This window comes from Podarcis vaucheri (assembly GCF_965113315.1).
Source record: "Podarcis vaucheri genome assembly, chromosome: 7".
Lineage (NCBI taxonomy): Eukaryota > Metazoa > Chordata > Lepidosauria > Squamata > Lacertidae > Podarcis > Podarcis vaucheri.
This window is the reverse complement of record NC_138765.1, coordinates 8366820-8390795: the sequence shown is the minus strand read 5'-3', so window position 1 is coordinate 8390795 and position 23976 is coordinate 8366820. Positions and strand designations below refer to the sequence as shown.

General features: G+C 46.6%; 1 protein-coding gene and 1 long non-coding RNA gene across 2 annotated transcripts in view; one reads left to right on the top strand and one right to left on the bottom strand.

Moving 5' to 3' along the window:
- The window catches only part of SARS2 (seryl-tRNA synthetase 2, mitochondrial), a 34844-nt gene extending 15845 nt beyond the window's left edge, over positions 1–18999 (top strand). Inside the window, exons 8-16 of the mRNA XM_082231180.1 lie at positions 4346–4393; positions 4936–5044; positions 7094–7139; positions 9317–9404; positions 13444–13556; positions 14941–15034; positions 16058–16150; positions 16304–16369; positions 18377–18999. Of these exons, the coding sequence (XP_082087306.1) occupies positions 4346–4393; positions 4936–5044; positions 7094–7139; positions 9317–9404; positions 13444–13556; positions 14941–15034; positions 16058–16150; positions 16304–16369; positions 18377–18493 (774 nt within the window). The 3' untranslated portion in view covers positions 18494–18999. The remainder of the gene's footprint in view (positions 1–4345; positions 4394–4935; positions 5045–7093; positions 7140–9316; positions 9405–13443; positions 13557–14940; positions 15035–16057; positions 16151–16303; positions 16370–18376) is intronic.
- Positions 12305–13437, bottom strand: LOC309537046. Its single transcript, XR_014221788.1, has 2 exons — positions 12789–13437; positions 12305–12694 (listed from the first exon to the last, which is right to left on the bottom strand). It is a non-coding gene; the product is annotated as an uncharacterized lncRNA (long non-coding RNA).
- Positions 19000–23976: the final 4977 nt, after the last annotated feature.

Here is a 23976-nt window from a genome sequence, read left to right as displayed (position 1 = left end):
CCAGACAAATTTCGAAATGTCTTTCTGCCACCTCTTGAAACAGTCCATCTTGTCAAGAATCTGCAAAGTTTGAAACAAAAATAACATTCTAGGCAATACATTCATCTTAATAACTGCAATTCGGCCTAACATTGACAATTTCAAATTTGACCATATTTCTAGATCCTTTTTGATTTCTGACCAACATTTTTCATAATTATCTTTATACAAATTTAAATTTTTAGATGTCAAATAAACCCTAGGTATTTCACCTTCTTAACCACTGTCAAACCTGTTTCGTTCTGGAATTTCTCCCTCTCCGTTACTGTTAAGTTTTTTTCCAAAACTTTAGTCTTTTGTTTGTTCAATTTGAATCCAGCCACCTGGCCAAATTCTTGAATTATTTCCAACACCCTTTTTGTACTAGTGTCTGGCTCTTGTAAAGTCAAAACCAAGTCATCTGCAAAAGCCCTTAATTTGTAATGTTTAGCTCCGACCTGTACACCTTTAACCTGCTGGTCATCTCTAATCATATTTAGCAGCACCTCCAGGACAGAAATAAAAAGCAATGGGGAAATTGGACACCCCTGTCTTGTCCCTTTTTCTATCTTAAATTCTTCAGTTATCACATTGTTTACGATTAGTTTAGCTTTTTGCTCAGAATATATCGCACCCATACCATTCTCAAACCCTTGGCCTACCCCCATCCCATGAAGATTCTTTTTCATAAAACTCCAAGAAATGTTGTCAAAGGCTTTCTCCGCATCTACGAAGATCAGCACTGCTTTAGTGTTAATGTTCACCTCCAACAACTCCAAAATGTCAATTATATTCCTCACATTATCTGATAGGTGTCTTTTTGGGAGAAAGCCTGCTTGGTCCTTATGAATCTTTTCCATCAAAACTCTTTTCAGCCTTTTTGCCAAAATGTCTGCAAAAATTTTGTAATCCACATTAAGTAATGATATTGGGCGGTAGTTCTTAAGTTGAGCCTTTTCAGTCTCTGTCTTTGGTATGAGTGTAATATATGCTTCTTTCCACGACTCTGGTGCCTTCTTCCCCTCTAGGATCTCGTTACAGACTTCCTTTAACGGTTGTACCAACCACTCCTTCAAAGCTTTGTAGTATCTGGAAGTCAGTCCATCTGGTCCTGGAGATTTGCCCAGTTGCATGTTCTGAATGGCACCCTCTATCTCTTGTTCTGTTATTCTCTGATTTAGATCCACCTTACTTTGATGAGAGATTTTTTGCAGTCCATATTTTTTAAGGAATTCATCTATATCCTCTTCATTCTGTGATCCTTGTTGATATAATTTTTTAAAATAACTCAAAAAACAATTCCTAATCTCATTGGGTTTATTTACCGTATTTTTCGTTCTATAACACGCACCAGACCATAACACGCACGTAGTTTTTAGAGGAGGAAAACAAGAAAAAAAATATTCTAAATGAAATAGTGGATATATGATTTTTGTGGTTCATGCTGTGGCTGCAGACATGTGATCTGACAGTGAGTTTGGAGTAGCCCAATGCAAAAATCCTGAGGATCCATGTGGATCCATGCTTTGTAACCACAGAGGAGGGAAGGAAGAGGAACCATGGATCCTCTGCTCACGACTGCAGCAGATCCCCCCGCCACCCGCAGGCATTCGCTCCATAACACGCACAGACATTTCCCCTTACTTTCTAGGAGGAAAAAAGTGAGTGTTATGGTGCAAAAAATACGGTATATTCTTTCCATCCACTTCTAGGTTTGTAACTGTATTCAATTTTTGTCTTTTTTTCAATTGCCAAGCCAGAAGCTTACCACATTTGTCTGCTGATTCGAATGTCTTTTGTCTCATTTGCTTTATCTTCCACTCAATCTCTTGGTTCATCAATTCCATATATTGTGTTTGATACAACTTAATCTCTCTCAAGATCTCCTGGGACTTTGGTTTTGATCTTAGTTTTTTCTCTCCTTCTTTTATCTTTTCCAAGATCTTTTCCTTCTTCTCATTCTGCTTTCTCTTTTTTATTGAATTTTGTTGAATCAGAAATCCTCACATCACAGCTTTGCTTGCGTCCCAGATCACTCTTTTTTCCACATCAGCCTTTAAATTTATTTCAAAATAGTCCTTTAAGGTTTTTTGGGCCTTTCTGTGGATCTCCTCATCTCGAAACAGGATGTCATTCATCCTCCATCTAAATTGACCAGTTGTTGTAAGTTTCATTTCCATCTTCACGGCGTTATGGTCGGAGCAAGTCTTTGGGCAGATTTCTATTTTCTTAATCTTTGGAGCCATCCCACTAGTAATCCAAATTTGGTCGATTCTGGTCCAGGTCATCATTGCTTGAGAGAAAAAGGTTCCCTCTTTCTCGAGAGGGTTCCTCGTTCTCCATATGTCTATTAAGTCCATATTTTCAGTCATTTCAAAGAAGGTCTTCGGAAGTCTCCCTTCCTTGGAGATTGTCAGTCTTTGTGCCTTGTCCATGTTTGTGGAGACCACACCATTCATGTCTCCCATAATTATTACATTGTAATCCAAATAGTCCATCAGAGTTTCGTGAAGTGTCTTTAAAAATTCCGCCTTGCCTTCATTTGGTGCATAAACTCCAACTATTAAGAATTTTTCTCCTTGTACTTGTATTTCAACTGCTAGGTATCTTCCTTGTTCATCTTTAAACATCATTTTTGGGGTCCATTTCTCTTTTACGTAAATCACAACTCCTCTTTTCTTGACCTTATCTGATGAGATAAATTCTTGTCCTAATCTTTTATTTATAAGTAGTTTCCTGTGTACTCTGGTTACATGGGTTTCTTGTAGGCAGATCAAGTCCAATTGTTCTTTTTTCAAAATATGAAACACCTGTCGTCTCTTCAAGGGCATGTTCAGCCCATTGCAATTCCAGCTAAGGAGTTGCAGGGCCATCTTATTATTTCTCCGTTACCCCTCCTACTGCTCCGAGTTGTTGCTCTTCCTCAGATGGCGATGGTTTAGTCCAAACGATAAATTCAAAATATCCAATGCTCTCCTTTGTTCTAGAAGTGGGTCCACCGTTCCCTTCTGTAGGTCCTCGTTGTTTCTCTCCAGGAACCTCTCTTTGTCTTGGATTGTCTTTATTTTCACCTTCTTTCCCTTGTAGTTAAAGGACAGTCGTTGTGGAAACTCCCACCTAAAGAGGATGTTGTTCTTCTTCAGCAGGTAGACCAAATCCTTATAGAAGGTTCTCACCTCCAAGATATATTTAGGGATGTCCTTAAAGATTTGTATAGGTGAATTTTCAATTTCCAAGGCCTTTTGGTAGTGTAGTTTTAATATTTTGTCTCTTTCTTCCGTGGATCTGAGAGTAATCAGACAATCCCTCGGAGTATTTCTGTTCTGTCTCCTGCCCAGTCTAAATGCTGTTATTATCTTAAATTCTTCCTCCTCCAGATCCTCCTGCCAAAAATCAGCAAATGCTTGTGTTAGGTACTCCACGAGGCTGTCTCCTTCACTCTCGGGAATTAATCTTAATTTCAAATTTCTCTCCTTTCTCTGTAATTCCAACAAAGACAGGGTCGCATCATGCTCGTATACCTTCTTAGCAATCGGTTCTAGCTTCTCCTGTGTCTCTCCGGCAATATTTCTGGCATCCTCTGCAATTTTACGTGTTGCAGAGTTTTCTTCAATCAGTTTATTTATAGATTCTGTGTTGGATGTCACACTTTTCGTGTTCAAGTCCAATCTTGCTGTTAACTCTGTTAATTTTTGTGAATTTTCTGTACTCTGCTTTGTTAAAGTCTCCAAGGATTGATTTATCTTGAGTAGTGCCTGTGTCACTGACTCCATGGAGGCAGCTGTCACTTTTTCTTGCCCAGCTGCTCCTGTTCTTGATCTTCCCCTTGTCTTGCCCTCTCTCTTTAGGGCAGGAGGGGGCAATTCCTCCGTTTGCCGATAAATTCTTAGGGGGTGAGTGGCGGGATGCAGGTGGCGCTGTGCGTTAAAACACAGAGCCTAGGGCTTGCCGATCAGAAGGTCGGCGGTTCGAATCCCCGCGACGGGGTGAGCTCCCGTTGCTCGGTCCCTGCTCCTGCCCACCTAGCAGTTCGAAAGCACGTCAAAGTGCAAGTAAATAAATAGGTACCACTCCGGCGGGAAGGTAAACGGCATTTCTGTGCACTGCTCTGGTTCGCCAGAAGCGACTTAGTCATGCTGGCCACATGACCCGGAAGCTGTACGCCGGCTCCCTCGGCCAATAAAGCGAGATGAGCACCGCAACCCCAGAGTCGGCCACGACTGGACCTAACGGTCAAGGGACCCTTTACCCTCTTAGGGGGTCCCTGGGAGCCAGGCACCCAAAGATGGTTCCTACAGCTCTTCATCCTCTTCCTTTCTTCCCACAGGGCTTTATCCCCATGACTGTTCCAGATCTGCTGAAAGGAGCTGTCTTTGTAAGTAGCCTCACTCCCACAAAAGAATATTCATGGTCAGGTTACCAGATTTTTTTTCAATGAATCCGGGGACACTTTTCAACTTTAGTAGGAATGATAGAATTTTGTCAGGGGACTGATTTGTAAATCCGGGGACTGTCCCTGGGAAATGGGGACGTCTGGTAACCTTAGAGCCTGCTACATATGGAGGCAGGTCTTTGGTCCATCTAGTTCAGAATAATAATAATTTATTATTTATACCCCGCCCATCTGGCTGGGCCTCCCCAGCCACTCTGGGCGGCTTCCAAAACATATTAAAATACTGTAATACATCAAACATGAAAAGCTTCCCTAAACAGGGCTGCCTTCAGATGTCTTCTAAAAGTCTGGTAGTTGTTGTTCTCTTTGACATCTGGTGGGAGGGCATTCCACAGGGCGGGCACTTTCCCGTTGTTGCTGGATTGCAGCTGCTAGCATATCTGACCCCTGGGCATGCTGGCTGGACCTGATGGGAGCCCTGTGGACTCACCCTGTGGACTCACCTCTCTCGTCTTGCTTCCCAGGAAGGTTGTGGCATGCCCCCAGAAGCCAGCTCCTCTCTGCTGTACAACATAGACCCTTCTCGCTTTGAAGACCTAAGCCTGGCAGGCACGTCCGAGGTTGGCATTGCAGGTATGGCAAAAGGGTGGAGCTCTGGCCTCTAGATTTCCTTGCAGGAATGTCCTCCTCAATGGAGTACTGGGAGAGAACTTTCTTATGCTCCAGAGAAGGTTTATTGGCCTTCCCCATCTTTACATCCCCAGATGTTGTTGAACTGTAACTCCCATCATTTCTGGCCATGCTTCTTCCTTCATTGTTCATGCCACTTTTCACTCACACCAATCACAAAGCGTCTCACAAGCAAAACAAAATCGCAAATGGAAGTCATTAAAACTGCAGTTGTGATATAAGGGATTGGTATTTTGACTAGAGCGTAATTGAAATTTATAAGATTTTGGAACGCAGAAACAAAGTAACTCATCAAACCATTAATTCTAGCACGCAGGGGGCCACCTAAACTGTATAATTTGGCATCAATGATTTGTATTATTAACTGTATTATAATTTGGCATTGTTATAATGAAGCTATTATTGTATTGTTGCAATTGAAAATTAATAAAAATTATTCTCAAAAGAAAAAATAGCAACGACATAACAGAACGTCACAATTGCAGCATAAGCCTGACTCCCTCCTTTGGCAATCTTTACAAAACTTTAGTTTATGGTTGCCATCAATTTTGATTTTAATTACCGTATTTTTCGTCCCATAGGACGCTCCGTCCCATAGGACGCACCTAGTTTTTTTTTGGGGGGGGGGAATAAAGGGGGGGAAATTCCCTTTATTTCCCACCCCCAAAGCAGGTCGGGGAAACAGAACCAGGTCGAGGAACAGCAGGATGGCGGCGCTGCGCCTCCCTGCTGTCCCCCGAGCTTGTGGGGCTGGCCGATGTCTGCCCCGCGCGAGGGGCGCTCTGCATCAGGGCACCCCGCCCGTCGGGCGGCAGGCTGCTATCCGCAGCGTGGGGAGCCTTGCCGGGAACTCCTGCAAGGCTCCCCACGCTGCTCCCGCAGGGCTGCCTAGGCTGCGGATGTCTTCCTGAAGCCTGGAGAGTGAGAGGGGTCGGTGCGCACTGACCCCCCTCGCTCTCCAAGCTTCAGCAAAAGCCTGCATTCGCCCCATAGGACGCACCCAGATTTCCCCTTCATTTTTGGAGGGGAAAAAGTGCGTCCTATAGGGCGAGAAATACGATAATTTTTATAATGTTTTTATAATGTTGCACTATTTTAGTGTTGTTAGCCGCCCTGAGCCCGGCTTCGGCTGGGGAGGGCGGGATATAAATAAAATTATTATTATTATTATTAAATAATTAACAAATTGGCAGCGAAACAGTAACAATCATCGGTAAAACAGCCACATTCTATAAAACACTTACAGGCATCTCCACCTGGGTACTGTGCATAACCATGAAATCACGTATAGCAGGGAACACCCTCCAAACCCTTGGAAACTCTTGAAAAACCCTTTTTTGGAAAATCCACCAAACTCCATCCTAATCGCTCTCTCCAAACCTCCTTTCTCAAACTTCTCAACTCTCCATGGGCCTCAAAGGTCGGTGCAAAGGTTCCTGGGATGACAGTTGCCAAGGCCGCTTTCCCCCTCGTTTTGTGCCATTTTTGCAGATTCCCTGCTCTTTCCAGGCCTTCAATCAATTTAAAATTGATTAAATCAATTTATTTAATTATTTGCTGACACCATGTGTATACGGTCACGTTTAAAAGTGGAGAGTAGGACTGAGCGATGTATTGATACACCGTCCAAGACTGGTTATAAGTCCATATTGTGATATTGGCTTTATAGTTTTTGAGCTGGCGAAATCATGTTGTGAATCATGGTGTGTGTGTGTGTGTGCTATGCAAAAATCACAATGTGGGAAAAACCATGAAGCTAGCCAGTGCCGTTGCAAAGCTCCATCCTTCTTTCAGACATCATGATATCTCCGTCTATCACAATGTTTAGCTGGTGATATATCGTGATGTTGAAAACCAGATATCGCCCAGCCCTAGTGGGGAGACACTTGTAGCAAGACGGGGTTGGCGAGAACAACCGGGGCAAAGGAATTAAGGAATTGGGCCCCAATTTCTTCCCTCAAATCCATTCCCACCGCCTTCTCTTCCTACTAGGGTACTTCATGGATCATGCGGTGAATCTGAAAGACACCCCCGTCAGGTGAGAAACTTTCTTCCCACCTTGTGGATGCATTCAGGTGCCGCTGCGCACATGTTCAGAACATTAAAGGTAAAGGGACCCCTGACCGTTCGGTCCAGTCGTGGCCGACTCTTGGGTTGCGGCGCTCATCTCGCTTTATTGGCCGAGGGAGCCGGCGTACAGCTTCCAGGTCATGTGGCCAGCATAACCAAGCCGCTTCTGGCGAACCAGAGCAGCGCACGGAAACGCCGTTTACCTTCCCGCCACAATGGTACCTATTTATCTACTTGTGCTGGTGTGCTTTCGAACCGTTAGGTTGGCAGGAGCAGGGACCGAGCAACGGGAGCATACCCCGTCGCGGGGATTCGAACCGCCGACCTTCTGATCGGCAAGTCCTAGGTTCTGTGGTTTAACCCACAGCACCACCCGCGTCCCGTTCAGAACGTTACACATGATGAAATATGGGCTGTGGCATTCTAGAGTCTAACGTTGGTAATTCTTGGGGTCCGTGCGTCTGCTCTGAGCCTGGATACACCCCACCCCCTCAGTTCCAGAGAGGGCCGCAGCTTTTGTTTACGGCATTAGAAAACAACTGGTCGGCCCCTGTGAAAACAGGACTCTAGACTAAATGGGCCATTGGCCTCATTCTGATGTTCTCCTTTACATCATAGGGTTTTCTGCAGGGGGAATGGGCTGCTTCAAACATCAGCTGCTCCCTGGCTGCGTGTTTTAGAAGTCTTAAGGCTGCACATCTTCACAGCCTTGAAAGCTGTGGAAAGATCACGAGGCTCTAAAATTAACAGATTGGCAAATCAAATTACAGGAATTGGTGGAGACGGCCCAATTGACTAGTAAACTCAGAGGAAACTCAAAGCAAAAATTTGCGGGGAAATGGGATGGTTATAGAAGATATGTTCAAAAATACAGTAATAGTTTTGACTACGTGCTAGCGTTCGAGTGATAAAGGAACTAAAAGGAGGTGGAGAACAATTAAGGATTTATTATGTTTTCAGAATGTATTAGAAAAATTATATAGAAAGGTTTATTGTTTTGTGTACATTCAAATGTAAGATAAAATATATGCAAAGGGACTTGACAGGAAGTCAAAGTTGAAGAAAAGATTTTGGAAGATAAAAGGGGGGGAAATATTTACTTTCATTATCATCATTTTGTGTGTGGGTGTGGGTGTGTGTTGTTGTATGCAATGTTTGGGAGGAAATAAGACGGTAAATAACAAATAACAGACTAAATATCGATGTATGTAATTTTTATTTCTTAATTATATTTAGTGGTAGTATGGTTGTATTGTTTTTTGTAACATAAAATCATTCAATAAAAATCATTTTTCAAAAAAAAAGAAAAGAAAGCTACAATCTGAGGTGTTCCCAAAGTAAAGGAAGGATTGAACTCTGATTAATAAGAATACCCACAGAGGCTTGAACCAGCAAGACTCTGGGAAGGGTGCGTATAATAATCAGTCTCCACCCTCCAGCCCAGGTCGTTTTATTCACAAAAGAACTTTTTACAGAGTTCGTAAGAACCAATCAGATTTCTTCTGAGCATTTCAACAAACCCCACGTGGGGACAAAGTTAAACTACCCAAACTAATTAAGCATGCATATTTCTGGGGTAAGCAAAACAGAACTACAAAGGAGTGCATTTGGCAACCCCAAGCAATATACATAAGAAGGGTGGCTAGGAAGACAGTGATCATTATCACCTTCAGGTGAGATCTGTTTCCTGGCCCTAAGATTAACATCCTAAGATTAACATATCAGAAAGCTACATCAAAGAAACTGCCCACTGTCTTTGATGACCCAGGATGCCTGCCTGGCGAAGCAACTGGGCTGTGTACGTGACTTGTCAAGAAAGAGAACTGGAACAGGGATGCAGAGGTGTGGATTGATCAAGAATCAAAATAGTTTGAACCCAGTCAACGCAATGCTTTGGCTTACTCTATATTTGTTATAATTCCTCATAGCAATCCCACCTGATCACTACAACAATCTGAATCATTTAAAAGAAAGTTGAGGGGTTCGCGCCCCCCCCATTAGGGAGCCAACTATTCGTTCCATCCTTGTAAGGTTTTCTGCCCTCCCGTGAAATTGCGATGTGCACCCACCCAAAGACCCCTCTGCCCAATTCCTCTTGACCACTGACCTCACCAGCCCTTCTGTCTCTTCTTCCGCCTCGGCCAGGACAGTGTGTGTCAGCACGTGCTACAGGGCGGAAACAGAAACTCGCCATGAGTCGTGGGGACTGTATCGAGTGCACCAGTTCACCAAGGTGAGGATGACGTGCGCTCGAGGTGTGGCGCCGTTGAAGGTGGGGAGAAGGTGTGTGGAGTGTCCCAGGGTGCGATACTCTCCCCGATGCTTTTTAACATCTTTATGCGCCCCCTCGCCCAGCTTGTCCGGAGTTTTGGGCTGGGCTGCCATCAGTATGCTGATGACACCCAACTCTATCTGTTGATGGATGGCCATCCTGACTCTGGCCCCAGACACACTGACCAGATGCTTGGAAGCTGTGGCCGGATGGTTACGTGGGAGCCAGTTGAAGTTAAATCCTTCGAAGACAGAGGTCCTCTGGCTGGGACGGGACGATATGGGATTGAGGGGGAAACTCCCATCTCTTGCGGGGGTGCAATTAGTGCCAGCACCGTCTGTTAAGACTTTGGGTGTAATCTTCGATACCTCCCTCTCCATGGAGGCGCAGATTACAGTGGTGCCTCGCAAGACGAAATTAATTTGTTCCGCAAGTTTTTTCTTCTTGCGAGTTTTTCGTCTTGCGAAGCACGGTTTCCCATAGGAATGCATTGAAAATCAATTAATGCGTTCCTATGGAAACCGCTTGCCAGGCTGGCGGTGCGGAGAAGGGCTTTTCTCCCCACCGCAAGCCTTCAGGACAGGTACGGGAACAGAGGGGAAGGGGCGCAGCGCTTCTCCTCTGTTCCCGGGGCTTGCGGTGGGAGGAGGGTTTTTCCTCCCCACCGCCAACATTCAGAACAGCATTCTGAATGTTGGCGGTGGGAAGGAAAACCCTCCTCCCACCGCAAGTCTTCAGGACAGCCATCTGAAGGCTGGCGCGGGGAGAAGGGCTTTTCTCCCCACCGCCAGCCTTCGGAGGAGCCTTCCGAAGGCTGGCACGGGGAGAAGGGCTTTCCGCCCCACCGCCAGCCTTCGGAGGAGGTCCGAGGACAGTGGGGAAGACGCGCTGCGCTTCCCCGCTGTCCCGGAGATTTCCCTATGGGCTTTCGTCTTGCGAAGGAAGCCCATAGGGAAATTCGTTTTGCGAAGCACCTCCAAAACGGAAAACCCTTTCGTCTAGCGGGTTTTCCGTCTTGCGAGGCGTTCGTCTTGCGGGGCACCACTGTACAGCTATAACAAAGGCGGCATTTTTCCATCTCCGCCAAGCTAAGCAGTTGGCTCCTTATATCTCTCGCCCTGACCTAGCCACTGTGATCCACGCGACGGTCACCTCCAGATTGGATTATTGTAACTCGCTCTACGTGGGGCTGCCCTTGAGACTGACCCAGAAACTGCAGCAGGTGCAGAATGCCGCAGCGAGACTCCTTACGGGGTCCTTGCCGCGGGATCACATTTGCCCGGTGCTATACCAGCTGCACTGGCTCCCGGTGGAGTACAGGATCAGGTTTAAGGTGCTGGTTTTAACCTTCAAAGCCCTATACGGCTTAGGACCCTCGTATCTACGGGACCGCCTCTCCTGGTATGCCCCACAGAGGAACTTACGGTCTTCAAATAAAAACATCTTGAAGGTCCCAGGCCACAGAGAGGTTAGGCTGGCCTCAACTAGAGCCAGGGCTTTTTTGGCTGCGGCTCCAACCTGGTGGAACGCTCTGTCACAAGAGACAAGTGCCCTGCGGGACTTGACATCTTTCCGCAGGGCCTGCAAGACAGAGCTGTTCCACCTGGCCTTTGGTCAGGGCACAGCCTGACTCCCTCCTTTGGCAATCTTTACAAAACTTTAGTTTATGGTTGCCATCAATTTTGATTTTAATTAATTTTTATAATGTTTTTATAATGTTGCACTATTTTAGTGTTGTTAGCCGCCCTGAGCCCGGCTTCGGCTGGGGAGGGCGGGATATAAATAAAATTTATTATTATTGTTATTAAGGGACAAGGTCTGCAGCACAGGCCTCGGTCCTGTATACCTGAAGGAGCATCTCCACCCCCATCGTTTGGCCTGAGGTCCAGCTCCGATGGCCTTTTGGCAGTTCCCTCCCTGCGAGAAGTGAGGTTACAGGGAACCAGGCAGAAGGCCTTCTCGGTAGTGGTGCCCGCCCTGTGGAACGCCCTCCCACCAGATGTGAAGGAAATAAGCAGCTATCCTATCTTCAAAAGACATCTGAAGGCAGCCCTGTTTAGGGAAGTTTTTAATATTTAATGCTGTATTGTTTTTAACACTTGATTGGAAGCCGCCCAGAGTGGCTGGGGAGACTCAGCCAGATAGGCGGGGTATAAATTATTATTATTATTATTATTATTATTATTATTTATTTATTTATTTAGGCACTGACCCGGGCATCAGCAAGCTGGCTGAAGGTTCCAGTTGCCTTCAGACCATCCTCTTAGACCAGGGTTCCACCTGCCACTGTCTCTCTGGCTCCACCTAACGTTGGGCTCCCTGTCTTCTGCCTTCCCAGTCCCAATCAGAACCACCCATCATGGGCAATAGCTGGGTTACTGTTGTAAGACAACCTATCTGACTTTTAAAAGATATCTGAAGGCAGCTCTGTACAGCGAAGTTTTTAATGTTTAAAGCTGTACAGTGGTGCCCCGCAAGACGAATGCCTCGCAAGACGGAAAACTCGCTAGACGAAAGAGTTTTCCGTTTTGGAGGTGCTTCGCAAAACGAATCTCCTATGGGCTTGCTTCGCAAGACGACAATGTCTTGCGAGTTCCTGTGGTTTTTTTTCCTTTCCCCCCCTTTTTCTAAGCCGCTAAGCCGCTTATCAGCTGATCCAATAAGCTGATAAGCCGCTAATAGCGCTAATCCTCTAATCCGTCAATGGGCTTGCTTCGCAAGACAAAAAAACCGCTAGACGAAGAGAATCACAGAACGGATTCTTTTCGTCTTGCGAGGCACCACTGTATTGTGTTTTTAATATTCGGTTGGGAGCTGCCCGGACTGGCTGGGGAAACCCAGGCAGATGGGCGGGGTATAAATAATAATAATAATTTTTTTATTATTATTATTATTGGTGCATCCTGAGATTTTTTGGGGTGGGGTGGAGCAGGATGGAGCTCAATGAGAAATTTGATACCTTAACAGATGCTAATGGCACACCAAGCGTGTTGTTCAGTTCGACGCAAGCACAGCAAATGCATGGGATCTGTTAATCGGACTCATCCCAAGGCTCTCTTGCTTTTCGCTTCAAACGATGCAAGTTTCTAGTCCTCAGCGCTGCAAAGATAGCCCGTTCTCGTTGAAAAAGCAGAAAGCCAGAGGGCCCAGGTGATGTTAGCTTTCCTGCTGGGATGTGTGGGCTTCAGAGCTGGCGTTCATAAGAGGTGCATTGCAAGAGGCACGCAAAGTTTACATGGGGCCTTGGAATGCTTCCTGCAGGGTTTTGGGTTATGTTGGGCTCCCTCCGCTGCTTCAGCACAGAAAGTGGAGAGGTGGTGTTGTGTAGTGGTTAGAGTGCTGAACTAGGACCTGGGAGAGACCCAAATCCCCACTTGCCCTGGAGCTCTGTGGGTGAGACCTTGGGCCAATCAGTCACTCTCAGCCTAACCTACCTCTCAGGATTGTCGTGGGGATTAATTGGGGAGGGGGAGAACTGTGTCATCCTTTTCTTCTCCCTTCCCTCTTCTCCTGCAGTTACTCTTTCCTCTCCCTTTGGCTAACAGATCTCTATTAGATAGATAGATAGATAGATAGATAGATAGATAGATAGATAGATAGATAATTTATTACTGTCGGAGACCAGCTTATAAAACACAATTGGGGGTACAGTCACAGAAGGAAAACAAACAATTAAAACAATGTACAACAATAAATTTAAAAACAATGTACAGCAATAAACTACCGCAGGGAGCTGACCCAGAGTCACTCATAGAACAGAGTTTGGGGATTTTCTTAACGAACTAGTTTGAGTTGGGAGATGGTCTGCGCCTACAGATCTGTACACAGAATCTGGCGACCATCCGGGTCGTCTTCTGATCTTTGCCTAACAGGAAGAGGTCGGATTTTTGCTTTTCCGGGAGGTCAGCGAGCCTCACCAGCAGGGGATCAATGGTCTCACTACGCGCCTCTTCATTAAAGGGACATCTCTATAATCATACACTCTCTCCCCACAATCCAGGTGGAAATGTTTGGGGTCACTGCCAACGAGACTGGGTTCGAAAGCGAGGCCCTGCTGGACGAATTCCTGGCCGTGCAGAAAGAGATCTTCTCTGAGCTGGGACTGCACTACAAGTAGGGAGTCGCGCAAGAGCGGGGGGGGGGCAGCTGAGGGACCCCCGCTCACCGTTGGCTGCTGGGGACGTGGGTGTGTGATCACTGAGGGGGAAGGAGGGCTGCTAGCCCAGCCAGCAGAGACATGTCTGGTTGCATCCCATACCCAACTTAGAGGGTGGAGTGGAGTGGAGTTACTCGTGCGTAAGCTGTCCCGGTTTGAGAGCTTAACTGCCTGGGTTAAACCGTCTTTACTGCACAGCCCATCTCAGCGTAGCTGCCTCAGTCGCTAGCAGAATCTGTCTGTGGGCGTTTCTTAAACCTTTTCCAGCATAAAAGCTGTTTGACACCCAGTCTTCTCCGCCTCTCATTGCGCGGAAGTCTCCTGCGCAGGGAGGGCGTGGGTAGTGGAGGACCAGTGCTCTCCTCACTGATGTCCAGGGAAGAATCCCGGAGCCCTTCCCCCTCCTTCTCCATTGGCTCTCCTGGATCCTTGGTGTTACTCTGATTTCCTTCCCCCTCCACCAAGCTGCGCCTCCCCCTGGTGCTAGTACCTTCTCCTGCAGAGTCGGAGAGCCTCTCCTCCTCCTTTTGCTCTGATGTCAGTTTCCTGACAGAGGGTATACTTAGGCATGTTTAAAATACAGTACTAACAAAGCAAAGCAACGTCCAGGGAACATCAGAATGCTGCAGCACAATTGCTGACAGGAGCGAGAACTCGCCAGCCTACAACGCCCGTGCTCAGAGACCTGTGGTAGCTGCTCATTTGCCAGGCTCAATTCAAGGTGTTACTATTAGCGCATAAAGCCTTTAACAGTTCAGTACAGTTTACCTACAAGATACTTAGAAAGTTGAGGTCAGTTTACCGTATTTTTTGCTTTATAAGACTCACTTTTTCCCTCCTAAAAAGTAAGGGGAAATGTGTGTGCATCTTATGGAGCGAATGCAGACTGCGCAGCTATCCCAGAAGCCAGAACAGCAAGAGGGATTGCTGCTTTCACTGCGTAGCGATCCCTCTTGCTGTTCTGGCTTCTGAGATTCAGAATATTTTTTTCTTGTTTTCCTCCTCCAAAAACTAGGTGCGTCTTGGGGTCTGGTGCGTCTTATAGAGCGAAAAATACGGTGATCTGTTTCTGTATTTTAACTTTTGTGTGCTTTAAACTATTGCAACTTTTTCTTGAGTTTGCTGTTTTATCTTTTGTAAATGGCTTTGAGGGTTTGCTTGCTTTCTTGTTTTCAGTCCAGCGGTGTATGAGTCCTACGAAATAAGGCCAAAAAAGGTAATCTCACTTATTTACTTAGCAATTCTCAAGCAGCAAGACCTGGATAGAGAAGGCCAATCAGGTTGTTCCCAACTTTCATGGCTGCCGTTACGCATCTGATCCCGATTTCTCTTTACTGATAGGGTCCTGGATATGCCCACACAAGAACTGGGCCTCCCTGCATACAGGAAATTTGACATTGAGGCCTGGATGCCTGGCCGGGACAAGTATGGAGAGGTGAGTGGGGGAAGAGTCCGCTCGCTCCTGAATCTCTAGTCCAAGGGCCAACCCAACCCCAAGGTGGAAGAAGCGCTGGGGAGAGTCCGATAGATCCTTCTCAATCTTGTTCTGCAGAGAAGCAACGCAGAGGGATAAGAAGAACACAGGAATGTAGAAAATCGAACTGTGGATCCGTCTAGCTTAGTATTGTCTTCACAGTCTAGAGATTTCCCTTCCTTCCCTCTCCTGCCAAACTCTCCCCCTTTAATTCTGAGGGTGGTGTGGCCTTAACCCGAGGTACTATTTCTGGGTTAGCGGAGTCTGTAACCTGAAGCGTATGCAACCCGAGGTACCACTGTATCTGGAGCAACTTTGGGGGAAATAGAAGCAGGGCGGCTTATGGCGTGGGAGCTGCTGGGAAAACTGCTGGGCTGTCTACAGCCTGGCCTCCCACAATACCCAAGGGGTAAAGGCAAAGGGACCCCTGACCATTAGGTCCAGTCATGGCCGACTCTGGGGTTGCGGCGCTCATCTCGCTTTATTGGCCGAGGGAGCCGCCGTACAGCTTCCAGGTCATGTGGCCAGCATGACTAAGCCGCTTCTGGCGAACCAGAGCAGCACACGGAAACACCATTTATCTTCCCGCTGGAGCGGTACCTATTTATCTACTTGCACTTGACGTGCTTTCGAACTGCTGGGTTGGCAGGAGCAGGGACCAAGCAACGGGAGCTCACCCCGTCACGGGGATTTGAACCGCCAACCTTCTGATCGGCAAGCCCTTGCTGCTGTAGTAGCATACATAAATGAATTTCTATACAATTTAGGTAGTTCTGGCCCTATAATTGCCAAAAGAAAGCCTTCTGGGTTGTTGTTTTTTATAAAAGTTATTTTGAACCTCCTTTTCAATTCATTGTTTATCGTTTGATGATGACAAAATCTGACTCTCGTGTTTACAACCATTTCTGAGATCTGCCTGCAAGGGCCCCCAACACAACTTCTGCCTTGGCCAGTTACGTGTCTGCCCTTCGTTTCCCCTGCTAGATCTCCAGCGCCTCCAACTGCACAGACTATCAGAGCCGCCGGCTGAACATCATGTACTACAACCAGGAAGGCCGCCTGTCTTATGCGCACACGGTAAGCTGGGCCCTGGGCCTGTGGCCTGAGATACAGGGTTGGGTGGGGAGAAGGAGAGGCCAGGTGTCGATAACCTGTGCTTTCCCCCCCTCCTGAACCCGATGCCACACTGGGGGCCTCCAGCGTCTCAGCACAGCTGTCTGTTCTTTGCAGGTCAACGGCACAGCCTGCGCTGTTCCCCGGATGCTCATTGCCCTCCTGGAATCCAACCAGCGCAAGGTTCGTTGCTGGCATAATCATCGTTATCATCATCACCTGTTATTTATGACCCACTCATCTGGCTGGGTTTCCCCAGCCACTCAAATATTTTATTGCAGGGGCCAGGGGAACCTCAGCCCCTAGGACAGGGGTCTGCAACCCGCGGCTCCGGAGCCGCATGTGGTTCTTTTACACCTTTGCCGCGGCTCTGGGGCGGATACTAGCGAGGGGAGGAGGCGCATTGTGCACCCCGACACTCCCCACTGTGGCGGGCGCTGTACTGGCTGTGACGTCGCATGGGGGCGGTGCGTGCGTTAGTCACGCACTGTCCCAACGTCACCTTCCTGCTCGCCCGCTACATTGTAAGGGGCATGGTCACTGTTTTGAAGGGGAGTGAAGAACACACACACACACACACAAAGGTAACTTGTTAATTTAACGTTTATTTCTATGAGGAGGAGTAATTCTGAGGGGTCAAACAAAGAAATAATAAAAAAGTGACAAAAAAGTTATTTTTATAATGAAGAGTTTTGCGGCTCCCAGTTTTTTCTTCTTCGGAAAGTTTGCTTCTTCTTAGGAGTTTGCTTCTGTGGATTGTTCCAAGAGGTCTATAGCTTCCATCCACTCCAGGGCTGATGGGGATTTTTGGGCGTACCCTGTTAGAAACAAGTTTGGTGTGGGTAGGACGCTGTGGTCCCCCCCCCCCCATTTTTTTAAAATTAATTTTTCAAAAAAATAAAAATAAAACAAACAAACATACAGCCTCGTTGTAATTAAACCAATCTTAATCACATCATTGAGTGACTTCCTCCAATCCTCCTGATTGAATTTCATTGTATATCATTTAAACAGTTTTCCAAAGTCAGTTTTCTCAAAAAATTTTACTTGATCACTTAACATCTTACTTTCTTTCTAATTTAGCTTTCATCATCTTAATTCCTATCCTTAAATATTTAAATCCTAAGCCTATCTAATATTTGCAAGCTTTTCCAATTAAGTTATCTTAACATATTTAGCTAAATAGTCTTTAAATTTCATCCGTTTGATGCTGTGCTGTTACAGTCAAAACTCAGATTACAGACGCTTCAGGTTGCATTTTTTCTGTTTACGGACTGCTGAAACCCAGAAGTTGCGGAACGGGTTACTTCCGGGTTTCAGCAGTCGCGCATGCGCAGAAGCGCTAAATCACGCTTTGCTCATGCGCAGAAACACCAAATCGCAACCCACTGCGGGTTGCGAACATGCGTCCCACACAGATCACATTTGCAACCCGAGTGTCCACTGTATTCTTGGACAAACAGACCAAACCTTACGCCAAAGAATAAATGGACATAAATCCGACATCAAGAATCACAAAACAGAGAAACCAGTAGGAGAACACTTCAATCTCCCAGGACATTCTATACAAGATCTGAAAGTAGCTGTTTTACTACAAAGGAATTTCAGAAATAGACTGGAAAGAGAAGCTGCTGAATTGCAACTCATTACCAAACTTAAAACCATGGAGAGACCTGGTCTGAACAGAGACATTGGATTCTTATCTCATTATACATGACTAAGCCATCTTTCACCTCCTCACCCCTTGCCTTTTCCTGTAAGACCTATTTCAGTCGTTAAGAGTCATCAACAGGCTCATCTCAGCTATCTGCCAATCTCCCATTCCCACCACCCTCCTGAGTAATACCCCTCCCCACCTTCACACTATATAGAAGGATCTGGCAACTTCTGTTTCAGTGTATCTGAAGAAGTGTGCATGCACACGAAAGCTCATACCAAGAACTAACTTAGTTGGTCTTTAAGGTGCTACTGGAAGGAATTTTTTTATTTTGACTATGGCAGACCAACACGGCTACCTATCTGTCACTGTTTTCTTGTTATTTATTGAATTTATAGACCGCCCTATACCCAGAGGACTCAGGGCGGTTCACAGAATAACCAGGGCGGTTCGCAGAATGTTGCGCAGAGGGCAGAAGTTGGCCGACACAGGATCCTCAAACCCTCTCCTCTACCTTTGTCCCTCCTCTGTAGGATGGCAGCGTTCGGGTACCAGACGTCCTCCAGCCGCTGATGGGCACAGAAATCATCGGGAAGCCCAGCTACACTCCGTTGAAATACATCGGCCCAAACCAGCCCAAAAGACACTGAAACACCCCACCCCCACCCCAAATCCTGGGGTGCCTTGGAAAATCGGAGAGGATCAAGAAGCCCAGAGACCCAGGAGAGGAAGGAAGGATGAGTTCTTGAATAGTGACGCTGCCTAGCGGATGGGGTGGGTGACTTTGGACTGGGGGGGGCCTGAAATGCAAGCGAGGTGACCTTTACCCCCAATTGGGCACTGTGGAGAGAGAGAGCTCACCTCTTCAGGGTAGAGGGGAAGATGAGCCGTCCTTCCCAAGGTGATCTTCATGGACCCAGAGCACTTCCAGAAAAGGCTGGCTGTGAAGTCCCAACATGCGACTTGGGACAGGAATCCCTAATGCCCTTCCCTGGAGTTCCTGCCATTTTCCCATCAGCCAGACTCCAGTTAGCGGCTTCCTCTATTGTCTTAACCTCTATTGTATTTCGTTGGTGGGGAAGCGGGGTACATTGATCAGAACCGTCGACGGAACAGAGAAGACATTCGCCCAATAAAAATCGCTAATGAAAACGTCTGTTGGCTTCTAGCAGTGATGGTTTTGGCATGCTGCTCCCCTGGGATGCGGGTGGCGTTGTGGTCTAAACCACTGAGCCTAGGGCTTGCCGATCAGAAGGTCAGCGGTTCAAGTCCCCACGACGGAGTGAGCTCCCGTTGCTTGGTCCCTGCTCAGTCCCTAATGTACCTAGTAGAGGGACACGGGTGGCACTGTGGGTTAAACCACACATATTTGCTTGTTGTACACACAACATGGGATGTGGGTGGCGCTGTGGGTGAAACCACAGAGCCTAGGACTTGCCGATCAGAAGCCCGGCCGTTCGAATCCCTGCGACGGGGTGAGCTCCCGTTGCTCAGTCCCTGCTCCTGCCAACCTAGCAGTTCGAAAGCACGTCAAAGTGCAAGTAGATAAATAGGTACCACTCCGGCGGGAAGGTAAACGGCGTTTCCGTGTGCTGCTCTGGTTCGCCAGAAGCGGCTTAGTCATGCTGGCCACATGACCCGGAAGCTGTACGCCGGCTCCCTCGGCCAGTAAAGTGAGATGAGCACCACAACCCCAGAGTCGTCCGTGACTGCACCTAATGGTCAGGGGCCCCTTTACCTTTACCTTTAGACAAAAAGCAAGAGGTGATATGATAGGTGCTTATAAAAAGATGCATGGCATGGAGAAAAATGGATAGAAATAAGTTTTTCTCCCGCTTGGAACTCGTAGAATGTGTGGACGCCCTGTGAAGATTCAGGGCAGAGAGAATCGTAGAACCGTAGTGTGGGGAGGGACCCTCAAGGCTCATCTAGTACAACCCGCTGCGAGCCAGGATTCTCAGCTAAAGCATCCCTGACAGATGGTCACCCAACCTCTGCTTAAAAACCTCCAAGGAGGGAGTTCATTACCTCCGAAGGGAGACCAGTCCCCTGTTGAACAACTCTTACTGTCAAAAAGCTTTTATTCTTGATGTTTAGTTAGAATCTCATTTCTTGTAACCAGGTGGGCGAGGTATAAATAAATTATTATTATTATTATTATTATTATTATTCTTATTCTTATTATTATTATTATGTATTTCGCACAGCGCACAATTCAGCTATGGAACTCGTTCCCATGGGAGATGGTGACGGCCCCCAATTAATTTGGTTTTTTTAAAAATATATTTTTTATTAGGAATTTCAACATAACATTTTATCAAAAAACATATCATCCTTAAAATAAGGGGGGGGTTATTTTCTCCCTCCCCCCAACTATAACCCCCCTCCCCTCCCTCCCCAGACTTCCCTCAGCTCCTTTCTCTGGTTTATCAACATACGTTATTCTCTGCAAGTTACCAAATCGTATAGATCCTTAATTGATCCAAATATTGTCTATAAAAAGTTTGTGAATGTTTATTCAACACCTGCCAAGGAGTCCAGTTCACTTTGTTGTCTCTTTCAATACTTTGTAAAGGCTTCCCATTCATCTTTAAAGTCACAGTTATCCTTGTCACGTAATTTAGGTGTCAGTTTTGCCGATTCTGCATAGTCCATTAGTTTCTCTTGCCACAGTTCTTTGTGACAGCCCCCAATTTGGATGGCTCTAAAATGGTATTGTGGTGCTTTAGCTACAAAGTGTGGCTTTGCGTCTTGGCCTAGCACAGTCTCCCAGGTGAGACTCTGGGTTCGATGCCTGAAACCATTGCCCGACTTGGAGAGTTTAAATAAATAAATACTGTCGCTAGGGTGGCGGTGAGAGCGGGTTGATACGGAGTGGGGACCCAAAAGGGAGTCAAGTGTGTTTGAAAGAGAGAGTAAAAAAAATTCCTTCCAGTAGCACCTTAAAGACCAACTAAGTTAGTTCTTGGTATGAGCTTTCGTGTGCATGCACACTTCTTCAGATACACTGAAACAGAAGTTGCCAGATCCTTCTATATAGTGAGAAGGTGGGGAGGGGTGTTACTCAGAAGGGTGGTGGGAATGGGAGATAGGCAGATAGCTGAGAGAGCTCATACCAAGCTCACGAAAGCTCATACCAAGAACTAACTTAGTTGGTCTTTAAGGTGCTACTGGAAGGAATTTTTTTTTATTTTGACTATGGCAGACCAACACGGCTACCTATCTACTACTGAAAGAGAGAGAGCATCCTTTTGTGATTTGACCCAGCTCCACCCTCCTCCCCAAAAGCTCTTTATAGGACTCGGCCGCACCTGCCTCACAGCTGCCGTCTCTGCAAAGTGGCCGCAAACCACAATGGCTCCCTCGGGTGTGGCATTGAGAAATTGTCTCCGCACAAAATCTGAGCCCGCAGGGGAAAAGGAAGGGCGTCAGAGGCAGCAGCTGGAGTTAGGCCGAACCCGTCTTGCTGCGCAAACTCTCTTCCCATGCCAGATCCTACAGAACAAGAAGCGAGGCGACACATTGAAAGGTGGACCAGCTGCTGCAAAGAGTTGCGGGCTTCGGACGTCACGCGTGGTTAAATTTTTCTCTCCTTTTGTTTTATTGGTTTGTTAACAGACGTAGCAAAGAGGAAGAAAACAATAAAAAAATCAAAACCGTAAAGCGTCACGGCCTGGAAGGACAAAAGTACGAAGATACGTACGACGTATTAACTCATATTTGTGAAGTATTCCCTTACAAATAACAGTAGTACCTCGGGTTACATACGCTTCAGGTTACATACGCTTCAGGTTACAGACTCCGCTAACCCAGAAATAGTGCTTCAGGTTAAGCACTTTGCTTCAGGATGAGAACAGAAATCGTGCTCCGGCAGCGCGGCAGCAGCAGGAGGCCACATTAGCTAAAGTGGTGCTTCAGGTTAAGAACAGTTTCAGGTTAAGTACGGACCTCTGGAACGAATTAAGTATTTAACCTGAGGTGCCACTGTAATAAAAATTGATTCAAATACAAGCATTCTCCACCTGTGAGTTCCATCGTTCTTGAGGGGAAAGGTTCTTCAATGAGCCAGACATTTGCATATACCAGTGACATGGAATGACATGTGCCTCAATATTTGTATAAGAAATAAAATCATGCCATATATATATATGGTCGTTCAAGCTCTGCACTTTATATACTTCCTGTTAAATTTTCTATATAGGGCTGTTTCCAATGATAGTTGTACAGTGGTACCTCAGGTTAAGTACTTAATTCGTTCCGGAGGTCCGTCAGCTCCATCTGGTATGCAGGCTGAGACCCTACCTGCCCACAGACTGTCTACGTGGGGATACCTTTGAAGGTGACCCGGAAACTACAACTAATCCAGAATGCTGCAGCTGGACTGGTGACTGGGACTGGCCGCTGGGACCACATAACACCGGTCCTGAGAGATCTGCATTGGCTCCCAGTACATTTCCGAGCACAATTCAAAGTGTTGGTGCTGACCTTTAAAGCCCTAAACGGCCTCAAAGGCCCAGTATACCTGAAGGAGCGTCTCCACCCCCCATCGTTCTGCCCAGACACTGAGAACCAGCTCCGAGGGCCTTCTGGTGGTTCCCTCACTGAGAGAAGCCAAGTGACAGGGAACCAGGCAGAGGGCCTTCTCGGTATTATTATTATTATTATTACCCCTGTTTCCAGATAAGTGGATGTTGACTTGCAGCCATAGACTGCATTCTCTGTCCACTTACTTGCAGGATAGGCCCCATTGAACTTAGTGCAATGCCTTTCAAAGTAAATACGCATAGGATCTGACTTCCAGCCAGGTCATCCTTTCACTTTTTAAAAATAAAACAAATTGCAAGAGTCAAGTTTGTCCCAAGAACATAAGACTATAAGAAGTGATCTGCCGGATGAGGCCAAGGTTCCATCTAGTTCAGCTTCCTGTCCTCCCAGGGGCCAACCATGCCTGTGGGAAACCCGTAAGCAGGATAGGACCACGAGAGCCCCTCTTCCGTGTTAGAATTCCTGCTCCATGACTGCAGTCATGGGATTGTTGTCTTTCACATGACAGTGTATGTTTTGACTCCACAGAGTGGGAAGTGACGGAGACAGGATGTTTGTGTTCCTGTGTTCCGTGAGGTGGGACTATTGTCCTTTGTTCTTTATCTTTGCTGTCTGATGCTAGAGAGAGAGGGAGCCATGTTGCAGTGCTCCGTGTGTGTTTATATGTAAATAAAGTAGATTAGCCAAAATGCTGAGTTGCTGAGGTCTGTTACACAACTGCACAAACTCTGCGGATCCCTAAGTGTGCCGGTGTCTGTTGGCATCGGTTGCTGTGATCTTCGGGCTGAAGAAAGCTTTTGAAGCTCCCGAAGAATTGACCAGGAGGGAGAGAACATGCCAGTTGGGCATGTGTCTCTGCCAGGGTCCTACTCGAGTGTAGGACGAGCTCCCTCGTGGTTTCCAGCAACTGATATTCAGAAGCATTGTTTAATCCTCTCTTTTAAGCCATCCAGGTGAGTGGCCCTTATTGCCTTCTGTGGGAGTGAGTTCCACAGTTTAACTATCTCTGTGAAGAGCTCCTTCCTTTTACCTGTCTTGAAAGGGAGAAAATAAAGTGTTAAAATCGAGATGTGGAAAATATGGAAACAACAAGGAGAGACAGGACTGAGATTTGGATATGCTTCAAGCTCCAGACTGTGGGAAGCCCCCCAAAATTAATAATTATAATTTGGATGATAATTTAGTCTTTTTTATTTTAGTTTTTTATTTTAATGGGATTATGATCTGATATGTTAATTAGATGTTTTTTACAGTCATAAAAGGTAAAGGTAAAGGGACCCCTGACAATTAGGTCCAGTCGTGGCCGACTCTGGGGTTGTGGTGCTCATCTCACTTTACTGGCTGAGGGAGCCGGTGTACAGCTTCTGGGTCATGTGGCCAGCATGACTAAGGCGCTTCTGGCGAACCAGAGCAGTGCACGGAAGCGCCATTTACCTTCCCGCCAGAGTGGTACCTATTTATCTACTTGCACTTTGACATGCTTTCGAACTGCTAGGTTGGCAGGAGCAGGGACCGAGCAACAGGAGCTCACCCCGTCGCGGGGTTTCGAACCGCCAACCTTCTGATTGGCAAGTCCTAGGCTCTGTGG